The sequence below is a fragment of the Notolabrus celidotus genome, chromosome 5 (genome assembly GCF_009762535.1).
Source record: "Notolabrus celidotus isolate fNotCel1 chromosome 5, fNotCel1.pri, whole genome shotgun sequence".
Lineage (NCBI taxonomy): Eukaryota > Metazoa > Chordata > Actinopteri > Labriformes > Labridae > Notolabrus > Notolabrus celidotus.
Window position 1 is genome coordinate 27,654,784 of NC_048276.1, and position 13,857 is coordinate 27,668,640.

Sequence of the window (13,857 nt, forward strand, 5' to 3'; positions counted from 1 at the left end):
TGATCCTCAGTCTCGCCTTTGTCTAGCGTTAGCCTCATGCTACATTAAAAAGAATTGAGAGAGGCATATCTTAGACCCCCTTCCTTCCTTCTCAAAGGGTTGAAAGAAGGAAGGTAAACACAAACAAAAAGAAAAGGGGGGGGGTATATGAAGATACACAGTGTTGCTAACCAGTGGTCTGACATCCTCTGGACCACAGTGAAAATATGTCTCCCTTTGGCTGGCACCTGCATTTGGGCCATGACCACAACAAAGGGTGTAAGATCCAAAGTGGGTCCAATAGGGGATTTCCTGGATGGTAATACCCTCATGTCAACCCTAAGGTTCTGGCTGTGCTGGAAAATGGGACCTTTGAGGGAGTGGGGCTGTCATTTGGTCCTCTAGTTGTGTAGTGTGACCCCCACACCATTGCTTCATGGTGTTCATGGCAGTCACATCAGCAGTGCATAATAATGTACTATGGGAGATCACCTTCACCATTACTATATAACTGATGCTCAGAAATCTCATATTATTTAAAGGTGATATATCACGCTTTTTTCATCAATATATATTGGTCTAAGAGGTCCCCAAAACATGTCTTTAAATTTTATGCTCAAAAAAACACTTTGAAATCAGATTTTGGCATGCCTGAAAACCCCTCTTCTTCAGTCCTCCTCAGAACACTCTGTTTTCCCTCTGACCACGCCCCCTCAGGAAGTGGATTTCCCCTCGGCTCTCCAGCACGTTGATCTAATGTTTACATGTTGGCTGAATATACACGGCTGCTCACAGATCGCGTTACTTCAACCCTCTGAATCTGATCCAGAATCTGATCCTGACGGAGAGGCGCCTGCAGCAGGACCTTTCTGAACGATTGGTCACAGATTTAGCATTTCTTGTTGTTTTATTTGTCAGTATGTCAACGTGTGTCTTGGTACACAGCTACGAACATGTAGCTATGTGGCTATGCTAACTAGCGCTAGCACTTATCCATGATAAGTAAAAATCATCCACTAGATCTTCAAATCTGCAGACGTGGGGAGTAAAACCAACCTCTGCCAGAAAGGCAGCAGGACCTTTCTGAAGGATTGGTCACAGATTCTGTGTTACTTGTTGTTTTATTTGTCAGTATGTAGACATGTGTCTTGGTACACAGCTACAGCTACAGCTACAGCTACAGCTACTACTACAGCTACTACAGCTACGCCATGTAGCTATGTGGCCATGCTAACTAGCACTAGCACTTTTCGATGACAAATAAAAATCCTCCACTAGATCTTCAAATCTGCAGATGTGGGGAGTAAAACCGACCTTTGTGTTTATTAAGACAGCATACAACTAGCATGCCTCCCTCCTAAGCTCCTTGTTAGTACACATCAAGCGGCAGCCTCCGGTCTACAAATATGAGTCAATGCGGAAGTGTTAAAAGCTGCAGTTCATCGAGGATCCGCTTGAGGCTGTCAAGTCACATACACATTAATGGGGAAAAGACAATCTTTGCAGCATTAATAAACATGTTTACAGCCTGGTACAAAAGATGAGTGTAGTCTGAATAGCTAATTTCTCGACGTCCTCTCACTGTGAGGGGGATGAATTATTTTCTAATTCGGCAATTTCAAAGATATTGAGATTACCAGTCTTCCAATGAGAGGTACAGCTGCCTGTGGGAACACTGCAGCTGTTGGCTAGGAGGCTCAAAGCCCGCCTCTTTACGTCACACTGGCTCGACAGAAGCAATATGGCTGCCGCAGCCAATTGGTCTCAAAACAGCTCTTCAGAAACAGATGGGTGACGTCACGGATACTACGTCCATATTTTTTACAGTCTATGGTACACGTGTGTGCAGGGAATGAAAAACAGAGGAGTTGAGTTGTATTTTATACAGTCTATGGGCTGAACAAGCTCCGAGCTCTGACTCCATGACAGACCGGATATTGTTGTGACGTAACAAAAACACAGAAGTCTGAAACGGCTCGTTTCACACACATTTACAGAAAGGTGGAGAAATCAGAACAGGGGAAGAATGGATTTTTTTCATTCTCGGGGGAATTGTAGACATGCCAGGGAAACATATTTCAGGTAGAGAACCATTAAAAAGTCGATTTTGCATGATCTGTCACCTTTAAGTCTTTGTATTTAAATATATATATATATTTTTTTTTCATCATTATAATTGTTATTAATACCATTGCTTTATGTATATTGCTTTATTAATTTCTATGCAGGTTAAGTGTGTGTATGTGTATGTTCATGTGTATAAGGTGCATTTGTGTACGTGTTTGTACATGTGTGTATTCATTCATGTGTGTACATGTACGCATATGTGTATGTGTATGTATATATGTGTATATATGTGTGTGTATACATACACATATGTTTGTTTAAATATGCATTTATGTATGTGGATATATGTATATATACACACACATATCTCTTTCTTGTTCAGTTTTGAATTGTCAATTATCCAATTGCCCCAATTTTTTTTTTCCTTTCCTGTTCCCAGCCACTCTTAAAGTTTCTGAACATTAACTTCATGATTTGACAGAAACACTATAATTGAAGACACAACTTACATCAGTCATCATTACATTGATTGCATGCCGTCAGCACCCTATCTGTATACTTGCTGTTAATGTTGCTGCTGTTCTTTGTCATGTGTTGTGTGTAACTTTGTTAACTGTCCTTTTACTTATTTGTTAGTCATGAAAATCCCCAATTAAAAAAAAATAATAATAATGCATTTCAAAGCAAAAGCACACTGTTCTTTTTTTCTGTGAAGAGACTCTTCTCCTTTCCATACAACGCTTTTATTCTGAAGTTCTGTCCAGGACAGTTTTGGTAAAGGAAGTGACTGGCTGAGCTTGTCATCTGAGTCTAAACTTTTGTTGCAAAAAGTTTTTAAATCCTGTTGGCTGCAGATGAACTATGATGATTTTGGGAAATGTTTTCTCTTTTGTGATTGCCCTATCAGGCCTCCAGACGACCTGTCTGCACTTCTCTCTGCCCGGCTGGTGTCTGTGTGTAAACTAACACCTGAAAGCATCCCCTCAGATGGAAAACAAACAAGGGTTGTACATAAAACATAATACAGTCATAATTTATATGCGTACATCATTTTACTGATCAAAGAACATATGTTGATTCAAGTATGATCTTCCTGTGTTCAGTGTCTCTAAGGTATCTTATATGTAAATGAAGGACCCGTTTCTAATGTAAATTAGTTAGTTTTCTAAAACTCCAGGGACCTGTCATACAGGTGTGTCAAACAGCCTGTTCAGGATGGCTGAGGCACACAGGTAGTCGGTCATCTCTCAACCAAAGGGTTTGGGATTTGAAACTCCCGCTGTACACATGCCAAAGTGTCCTTCGGCAAGACACTGAACCACAGACTGCCCCCTAGTGGTAGAACAGTCTTCCTCCACTGAATGCCATTGTTCTATATCTAAGCTAGACCTACATGCCCTGACAGATATATAGATAGGGCGGAGCCTCATGACCACATGTGCTAAAGTATTACTGTGTAATGCGGTACACGATGTGTTCGGGTGCAATAGTTCAGTCTGTTTAACAGAGCTGTGAGTCTGCCCCCTGCAGAAGAACCCTTGTTCTGTCAGAGAAGTAAAGAAACATGAACAAACATCTGATTGCTGATTGGATGATGCATATAAAAACATGTGATGTCACTGATCTGAGCCTGGTATCCATGGAAACGTTTAATGATCATATTAAATCTGATTGATGCGTTTCCTTGTCAGTATAAATATAAACTCTTCAATTATTGATAATTTATGTCCATCGGCAGTCAGCTGGCCTGACTCCGCCCACCGCCTCTCGGCCAATCAGGGAGTAGGATTCTCAATGTCAGCAGCTCTTCAGAGTCGTGCTGCAGAAAGAGAGAGAGAGAGATGTGTCACTGATGATGTTATCAGTCATGGTCATAATGCTGCATTCATGTGCTCCTCGGATGGTCCCAGTTTCTGAGTTAGTTTCTCACAACAATGTGTACGCTCTGAAAAAATTAACAATGCATTATGTTGATGTGCAATACGTGAATTAATAAAATATTTCCCTACATTAACAAAACATTGTTTGCTGCCATGATGACAGTGAATATGTCGTCATGTCTGCACCAGATTCTCTCTTCAGTTTCCGAGTCGTTTGGATCTGAGCAGACATTCACGTACATCTCTCGGAAACACTGATTTGTCTGACCCAAATCACACTGATCTCGCCATTGATTGAGGAGGAGTCTGATGATGTCATCACATGGAGGTCACATGACAAACAGGCTTTAGATAGATAATCAGCTGTTTTTTGTTCCGATCAATATTAAATAATGCATCAATGAAAGTTGAATTATAAATTATAGTAATGTTGTCTTGTCTGATGTGGTCTGCTAAAAACAGCTGTTATGGATTATTTGCATTTAAGTTTAAAGTTTGCAAAGTGTAAGTGTAATATTTCAATATGTATATATAGTATAGCTATCAGCTGTTGACTATTTTAATCCGTCTTCACAGGTGAATTTTCCAGTATTTATCCATCTAGTTTTGGTCTAGTCAAACCTTTTGGTCCTATCTTAGTTGAGTTACAGTCATTGTAGTCACTACTTTTACGCAAAATGATTCTCTCTTTCAACTAATTCATCAGATAATCGCATTCTAGTATGAAGGGTGTGCGTTTAAATCTGTAAGGCACTTTTTCACTATGAACACTTTTACCCGAGAAGTATCTGGATTCTGGTCAATAGTTGGATCATCTAGCCTAAACTCTCCCACAGTACACTGTGTACAATGACAAAGGTATACAGAGGCAGTTTTTACCCACCAAGCATAAGTTGTAGAATTCTAACTTTGGTCTTCTGCACAGCCAAATATTGAATATTGTCTTCATTAATGTTAAATATTTTTCACCAGTTAGTACTTAATAATATATTAAAGTATTCAGAGAGTACCTAATAATACATTCCAGTATTTAGTCAGAACCTACTGATATATTCCAGTACTTACTAATACATTCCAGTATTTAGTCAGTAACTAATAATACATTCCAGTATTTGCCAGTAACTGTGTATATGATTCAATATTAGTCAGCCTGACTCACTGTTTCAGTTTTTGGTCAGGCCTCTGATAAATTGCCAAGTAAGTAGTCAGGTCCTCATATTTCAGTAATTAGTTAGTTGTACTTGACCAGTACCTTTTATTTTTATGTTCGGTCAATGCCTTAATTATTTGTATTTCAGTAAATAGTCGGAACTTGATTGTATACATCAGTGCTTAGTTGGTACCTGAAATTGTACTCCAGTATTTAGATGGTACCTGAATAAATACCTGACATTAGATTTCAGTAGTCAGTACCAGCTGGTATTTTCCCACTCTTGACATCTGAGGTGTTTTTACCCAAAATCAGCAGCATGTTGTGTTAAATGATTATATGAGAGCCAGTTAATAATTATATATATATATATATATATATATATATATATATATATATTTTTTTTTTTTTTTTTTTTTTTTTTTCCAAATATATATTTCTAACGATTCAGTTTAAAGCTGACCAACTCATCCAGCGTCAGTCTGAATGTTCCAAATCTCAGTCCAGGTCTGACGATAAAAACATTTAATTGCTGCCAATTTCTGGATAAAAACAGCTTGAGGACCCATTTACCAAACATCTGTTTGCAGGTGAGAAAATCTGACAGCCTGTGTGCCACCGAGCAAAAGCACCATTGTGACTCTGACTGAACCCCCCACAGAAGAAGAAAAGTTTAAATGATGACGATTCAGAGAAAAGTTTGACAGTTTTTTTAATAGATTTAAAACATGAGAAAAAAGAACATGTACACAGGTCAGACCATTATTTTGTCCAAACAGCTTTAGTTCAGGATCTCTGATCTGCAAACAGACGGTAAAAAGAGTCTGACAGCTGAAACTACAAACAGCAGAGAGGGAAAATCACCTTCATCACCATCATAATCATGAGAGCAGAGCAGCTGTCTAACAGTCAGTGTTTCCTACCTGTCCTACCTGTCAGCATCATGTCGACAAACTGAGGCTTAAAAGTCTCTGACAGAGTGAGACATCGCATTAAAACATCTTTGAGCTTCAGTTAAAAATCTGAATAACTGATCAGAGTATAATCTGCTGTCAAACATGATCACGACCATCACGTGATGGTCACGACTATCACCTGACAATCACGTGACCATATCTGGGCCCTGTGTAGGACTCAAGCTTCAGTTTAGACAACAATATGATTTTCACAGTTTCTTATTTTAATCGAGAAGCAAACCAAACTTTGTCCTTCGACAGTACCCAAAGTACAAATGAGAAGTGACACGTCAGCCAGTCAGCGTTCCAGGTCACCGCAACACAAAAACAAAAAATAAACACAGACATTTTTAAGAGACGTGCCAAAACACAAATATTGAGGACCACAGAACGGTAGTTTTAAAGATTATGCTCAATGAGAGAAATAATATGGCTGACAGCAATGGTAAGCCTAGCTTAGCATTGATTTGCTCTAGTAAAGCATAAATTCTTATTTTTTAATTAATGATGTCGATGTGACAGCAAGATCTATCAGCACTGTCAGCCAATCAACTGTCAGAGGAATTATGCAGAGAAAGTGGATCCTACATTTCCCACGATGCACTCTGCACAGTCTGATGAACACCTTCAGTTTACTGTAGGTGTGGTCTGATGACATTGTTATGACATCATCAATGTCAGTAAACTGATGGGAGTGTATTATGGTTAATAATAACGTAACGGTGAGGGAACAGCTGTTGCTGGCTGACACCTACTTTAAACTAAGCCCCGCCCACTGCCCCCCTGAACACTGACGGGTAACTCAGAAGCTCTGCCCCTTCCTCAAAACAGGAAGATCAGAACAGGAGACAGAAACAATGTCTGTATATCTGCATCAGTCTCTGACAGACAAGTATCAATCTAGGAAAAGGGGTGGGGCTTGTCTGATGGGGACGGGACTTATCTGGAGGGGGTAGGATAGGGAGTTGCTAGCAGTGAAAGCCAATGCTACGTCTCAAACTGTGTGAGCAGTGCTCGGACTTCTGGTGTAAGCTGTTTGGCTGCACTAGCAGCCTCGGCAATGGCCCGGCGGTACGGCCCCTTCCTCTTCCTGTCAAAGCGAGACTGGAAGCTTTCCAGGAAGGGAGACAGCTGGCCGAGCGGCAGAAAGGAAGTAGTGGGTGAGCCGAACCAGGAGACCCGCGCCTCCTGCCGCACTGCCAGCCCCGTGTCGCCGCGCCTCGCCACCGTGATTCCAAGGATACGCGCCGGCCACCAGGGGAAGCCGTAGATCTTGGCCCAGACGATGTCGCCAACACACACGATACGGCCGTCAGGGAGTGACCACTTGGACACAAGCTTCGAGAAGACGGAGGAGGACGATGAAGACGAGGAGGAGGAGGAGGACGTGGATGATTTCTACGCCTTTTCAGTTCACCACCCTCCTCATCCTCCTCATCACCGCCGGCCTGCGTCTCCTCACACTCAGCCCTGAGAAGAGGGGCAGCAGGGGAGGAAGAGGAGGGGCACTGAGGACCCAAAAGGGAGGAGGAGGAGGAAGAGGAGGAAGAGGAGGGCGGGTCTCCTGGGGGTGGGAGGTCAAAGGTCTCTGTCGAGCTGCACTCTGAGTGGCAGGAGTCCAGGGAGGAGGAGGAGGAGGGAGGGGGAGGCTCCTCCACCTGCCCTTCATCTCCACCTCTTACCTGTTCTGCCTCCTTCTCCTCAGGGAGGTTGAGGCCATGTGTCTCCATGGAAACATACTTAGGGGGGGGGCATGATGGTGTGGAAGGGGTGTGGGTGGTAGTTAAGGCTGTGGGGGCGGAGTTTAGAGCAGGTTTGGGAGGTGATGTGCGAACACTCTGTTTAGGAGGGGAGGAGGGCGGATCCTGGCCCTCGTCAGTACGGTACCTTTGTGGTTTTATGCGCATTCTGGGTGGGAGCGGCGAGTTGGCAGGAGTGCCACCCAGGTTCTGCAGGCGGCGTGTGAAGTGGACCTTCTGTTTGTGGTTCTGAAGGGCAGCAGCTCTGGTCACAGCCTTGGTGCAGTCCTGGTCCTGGTCCTGGCTCTGGTTCTGAGTCTGACCCTGGTTCTGGTCTTTGGGTTGGCGTTGAGGTGTGGGCAGCTTGTTGAGGACGGGGCAAGCTTTGGAGCGGTCCATGGCAGTACGTTTGTTCAGAACCTTCTTAGAGTTCAGACACATGCGGCTGGACGAAGATGAGGCCATGCCCTTCAGCACACGGCGAGATGAGGATGAGGATGTGGATGTGGATGACAGCCGTATCCCTGATGATGAGCGGCGGTCTGGGGCTGGACGTCCTCCTTTGTCATCACTCCTCAATCGTTTCACCTCTGAGGACATCGGTGCCTCTGTTTGTCTCCTCCGCCGGGATGCCTCCTCGCCTCTCAGGTCAATTGTACCCCTCCTTGCCTCCCTGTGCCCACCTGATGCCACCACACCTTTGCACTTGTCACAGAGCACCTGGCGGGGACGGAGCTTGATGGCATTCATGATGGAGGTTGGTTCCTCACAGCGATAGCGCCGCTTCGGCCTCTTGATCTTGCGTGGCAGCGGCTGAGGTAAAGCCTGGTTGTACGTGTCCCTGATGAACAGAGGAGGGGGATATGGCGCCCCCTCCTGAAAAAGTGGCGGTGGCTTGGAGGTCCATGGGTGAGGAGGGGGCGTAGTGGCAGGGCTGACCTCTTCCTGTTTGGTGGAACGGTCGTCATTGGCAATCGGCAGCGACGGCACAGAGAGCTGAGGTCGACTTCTGTCATCTCGTCTGGGAAACATAGTGATTGGAATACCGTACGGTCCAAACCTACACACAAAAACACACAAAAACATACAAACACACACAAACACACACACAGACAAAAAGGTTGAACATTTTAAGGACTCAAATTATTTTTTTTTAAATAACAAAAGTTTTTTAAAAATCTGGTTTTCAGAATGACAAAATGGCCTTATTCTAACAGATGTTAGCTGATGTCAAACTTGTTGAATAAGAGCTGTGTCCTGACTGTTTAACAGATAATCCATGATTTAGTTATTAAAGTTGTTGGCTGTGTTTAATTCTTGACTCTGATTGGCCAATACTCCACAGCAAGAGTTTTCCATGTATTTACAACTAAGAGTTACTGAGCTGGTTGTGCGAGAAGAAAATGAGAACAGGAACAAGTTACAGGGGAAAGAACCGGAGTGTTTATTCTGCCCGTCGTCCACAACAACATCATACACACCTGCTATTTACTTGATTTTTCTTTCTTTACTTTCTTCTATCTTTTTCTGTATGTGTGTGTACTTTTCAAAAGAAGAAGCTGTGATTCTCTTGATTTAGCAGCGTGTAAAAGTAGTCTTCTCTCAGCCCACCGCAAATGCGTCTCTCCCGGTGTTACGGTTTTAAAAGTGACCCTGTAAACTGGAGACCTTCAGCTGAATGTAACAGTGTTTGTGGAGTTTACACAGCTGTTGAAACACATAGGGAGTTTTAAGATTAAATATCCTCATCAGATATTTAATGATTGTCCAAAGACGTTTATGAGGGATGCATCCGGCTGAAAGTCAGCAGTTAACAGGGTCGCTGTTTAAACCAAAACACCGGCCGATCTCTTCCACGGCTTTTAGAGTAAAAATAATTTTAAAGCCGTGTTGAAACGTCTTTGCTACTCGCGCTTATCTCTTCTCACGTTCTGATTCCGTTAATCTATCTGTGATGAAATATAGCACCATCTAAAACAGCGCGAGATGAGCCTCTTCCATGCTAACAGGCTAACTGTTGTGATACCTGCCGGGCCGTCTTCTTCTGTGGTGTCATCTTTGATGAATGGCATTCGTCTTTGACTTACTGCCCTCTACTGGTCTGGTGGTGTAGTGCATTTACTTTGTTTTTTCTCCATGCGTCACTGGCCTGGTTTGCACAATCTACCCTGGGCTTCGGCCCCGCGGTCGACACGCAGACAACAATGGGGGGCACAGAACCTTTTAGTTCAGGGTGAAGTAGTTCTGGGGATGAAAGACCCCAGAACTCTTGGTCGAAATGCACCTTTAGTGTTTGGGTCTCGACTCACCCTGCTGGGTTCTCCATAACACAACCACCTGCTAACCATACATTATCCCTTACTGATCCTCTCTTTCTTTACTCTCTTCTTTCACCACTGTCAGTAAAGGTACTGTTGTAGTCATCTTGTCTTGGTTCGGACAGACCTACATATATCGTCCTGAGCAGTCCTATCTATTATGATTGAGCAGAAGGAAAACATCCCTTTCTAAAAAAGAGTTTACTGTAATGTTACGGCATTACTGAGTGACCGACCCCCTACACACAAGCAGGCGTGGATGGAGACGACAGAAGGAGAGGCTGTGCGTGTGCCACATCTGGACCAGAGAGGTCCATACACTAGTCAATGGGTATGTTTCTAGAAGCATGAAGACTTAATTTGTAGATCACCAAGCTGAAGAACACTCAGCGTGTCAACTCTGCACAGCTCACAAACAAACAGAGAAAAAAGTTAGATGTCTTTACACTCATTAAAGACACATTTAACCCACAGATCTGGATAAAGGTAGAGGTCCATATACAAAAAGCTAAATGCGGCTGCACTGCCTGAAATGAGCTGAACAAAGCTGCCAAAGTTTACTTGAGTTTGAGTAAAGACCCTGTTTCAAGCAGCATAACAAACAGAAACAACAGCAGCTTTGTTTTACACATTCAAGCAAGCTGTATTTTTAGCTTTTAATCGGTTCATAAAATTCTGAAATAAGACGTGTAGCTGAACCTGTGGCTTCAGCATATTTTTAAAATAAAGTTCAGTGAACAAACTCTCTCACAAATGAGACTTGTTGCTTTGTGGGGCTTTGTAAACTACAGAACAGAGTTCTTGTTGTTCGTCATTTTTCTTTAAAAGCAAACCTCAAACAGAGAAGTCTTCCTGTGCTGACTCTCAGGGTGAGGGCTCAGTGACACAGCCGGGGGCTCGGTCAGACTACAACATAAAAGACATAGCGGACACAGGGCTTCAGTCTGCTCCAATCCTGCTCCAGAACTGCAGGGCAGTGTCAGTACATCAGAATGAATACATTAAATATCATACACCTGTCTCTCTTCCTCAGAGCTGTGACCTGCGCTCTGATTAGTCAGTGGGCGGAGTCTTCCAGAGGATGATCTCTGATGTTACCTGCCCTGGAGCAGGTCAGGTGTTCAGCATCTGTTACCATGGTGATCTACTCCAGTAAGACGTGAACCACCTTCATGGTCCTGAGGACAGAGTTAACCCCGAGGCCGCTCCAGGTACAGAGCTCAGGTGTGTGTGTGTGTGTGTGTGTGTGTGTGTGTGTGTGTGTGTGTGTGTTCAGATCAGCAGGTGTTGACGTCATGCGTGTTTTAATAAAGTTTACCGTTTTGAAACGTCCATCAGAACCCCGGAGAACACCTTTTCCCCCAACCGGAACGACACCACCAGCGCGTCATCGATCACGTGGTCCAGGGAGACCCGAACCTCAGACCCGGGACTCAGGTCCTGCACGGAGCCGAGCTGTGGAACACAGGGACCAGGTTCTGGTCTGGTCTCGGTCTGGGAGGTGCTGGGGGACCGACAGGGCGAGGAGGAGTCCTGCAGGCCGCGGCACAGCAGCTCCTCGGACCCCGGCTCCGGGTTCGGACAGTCCGGGACCGACAGCACCACGTTCTCAACGGATCCGGGCCTAGGCTCGGGTTGGACCAGGGTCTTGTAGCCCCTGTCCCGCCCTGCGACCTCGGCCCGGTTCGAGGTCCCGTTGGTAGTCGGTTCCGCCGGTTCCTGCAGCGACAGTCCGGCCTCAGTAACGGGCGGCGGGGCCGGGAATGAGTGCAGGAATACGGCAGAGGGCTGTGGGTCTACCAGGAGGCTACAGGAGACGTTCCCGCCGCCCTCTGGGTCTCCCGGTAATCCGAGAGAAAACTGGTCCGTGCCGACCCGGTCCCCCGGGACGTTCTGGATCAGGTCCTCTGTATCAGAGAGCTCCCTTCCCGCCGCGGGCTGCAGCTCCGGCCTGACATGGCGGCGCTCCTCCTCGTCCCCACCATCGTCCACCCGAGGCACGACCAGCTCCTCAGCCGGGCCAGATTCACGTACCCCATAGCCTTCTTCCGGGCGTCCTAGTAGTGCGGTACCGAGCTGGCCGGGTTCTAGAGGGCCCTCTCCGTCCGTCCCCGCAGGTATTGTTGTTGTAGGACCCGCCGCAGCTCCTGGCTCTGCAGCCACGGCCGCCATTTTCTTCCGCTGTGCTGCCGAGCAGCGGCTGGCCCCGCCCCCCAGAGCACTGCGAGCTGCGCACGCGCACTGTGAGTGGCTGCTACTCCTGCCACTCATAGTAAACAGGAGAGCGTCGTCTCTGATTGGACAGATATGTTTGAGGCTTTAGGGCGCGAGTCCTCCGCCACTAGGGGGAGTTAACCTTTCCAAGCAGGAAAACCTCAGGAGTAACAGATGAACCCGAACAATCAATACCTAAGTAATTACACCCGACTGATCAATATTTTATTAATCAATATTAGATTGATTAACTGCTGATCGGGGTTTAAAGCAGCTCAAACTGATGTAATGAAGATTATAATAAAATAATGACATTAAACTGAATTTTAATGCTGTTCTCCCAATGTGTGTGTGAGTGTTTTTGTGTTAGTGTGCGTGTGTGTGTGCTCGCACATGTGTGGGAAAGAGAGTGTGTGCGTGTGTGATGTTTTGATGTTTCAGAGGTTGAGATAATGTCGTGAGGATCCAAGATAGCGGAGTGAGAGGCAACTTTCTTGCAGGCTTAGCAGAAACAAGGACTTTTAGTCCTAGAACTACGATAACCACAAGTGCAACAACCCTTTTTTAGTTTAAAGGTGACATATCATGCAAAATTGACTTTTTAATGGTTCTCTACCTGAAATATGTTTCCCTGGCATGTCTACAAACGCCCCGAGAATGAAAAAAATCCATTCTGCCCCTGTTTTGATTTCTACACCTTTCTGTAAATGTGTGAAACGAGCCGTTTCAGACTTCCGTGTTTTTGTTACGTAACAACAATATCCGGTCTGTCACGGAGTCAGAGCTCGGAGCTTGTTCAGCCCATAGACTGTATAAAATAATACTGAATCCCTCCCCCGTTTTTCATTACCTGCACACATGTGTGCTAACAAGGAGCTTAGGAGGGAGGCATGCTAGTTGTAGGCTGTTAATAAACACAAAGGTTGGTTTTACTCCCCACTTCTGCAGATTTGAAGATCTAGTGAATGATTTTTATTTGTCATGGATAAGTGCTAGCGCTAGTTAGCATAGCCACATAGCTACATGTTCGTAGCTGTGTACCAAGACACACGTCGACATACTGATAAATAAAACAACAAGAAACACTAAATCTGTGACCAATCCTTCAGAAAGGTCCTGCTACAGGCGCCTCTCCGTCAGGATCAGATTCTGGATCAGATTCAGAGGGTTGAAGTAACGCTATCTGTGAGCAGCCGTGTATATTCAGCCAACATGTAAACATTAGATCAACCTTCCTGAGGGGGCGTGGTCAGAGAGAAAACAGAGTGTTCTGAGGAGGACTGAAGAAGAGGGTTCTTCAGGCATGCCAAAATCTGATTTCAAAGTGTTTTTTTGAGCATAAACTTTAAAGATTGGTTTTGGGGACCTCTTACACCAATATATATTGATGAAAAAAGCGTGATATGTCACCTTTAAAGCTGCTGTTGGTAGTCACAGAGTAAACATCTGTTCAGAGAGAGGGTCTTTGAATGTCAACACTAACCCTCCCAACCAGATTTCCTCTTAGCCCCCCAACACAGATCGGCATGTGCATTCATGATAGTGCCGGACTCA

General features: G+C 44.8%; 1 protein-coding gene across 1 annotated transcript; it reads right to left on the minus strand.

The window, feature by feature from the left end:
- Window positions 1–5,770: 5,770 nt before the first annotated feature.
- Window positions 5,771–12,318, minus strand: pwwp2a (PWWP domain containing 2A). Its single transcript, XM_034683088.1, is given in 3 exon segments — window positions 5,771–7,432; window positions 7,435–8,831; window positions 11,408–12,318. Coding segments are annotated over 3 exon segments (2,664 nt in total). The 5' UTR covers window positions 12,262–12,318; the 3' UTR covers window positions 5,771–7,019.
- Window positions 12,319–13,857: the final 1,539 nt, after the last annotated feature.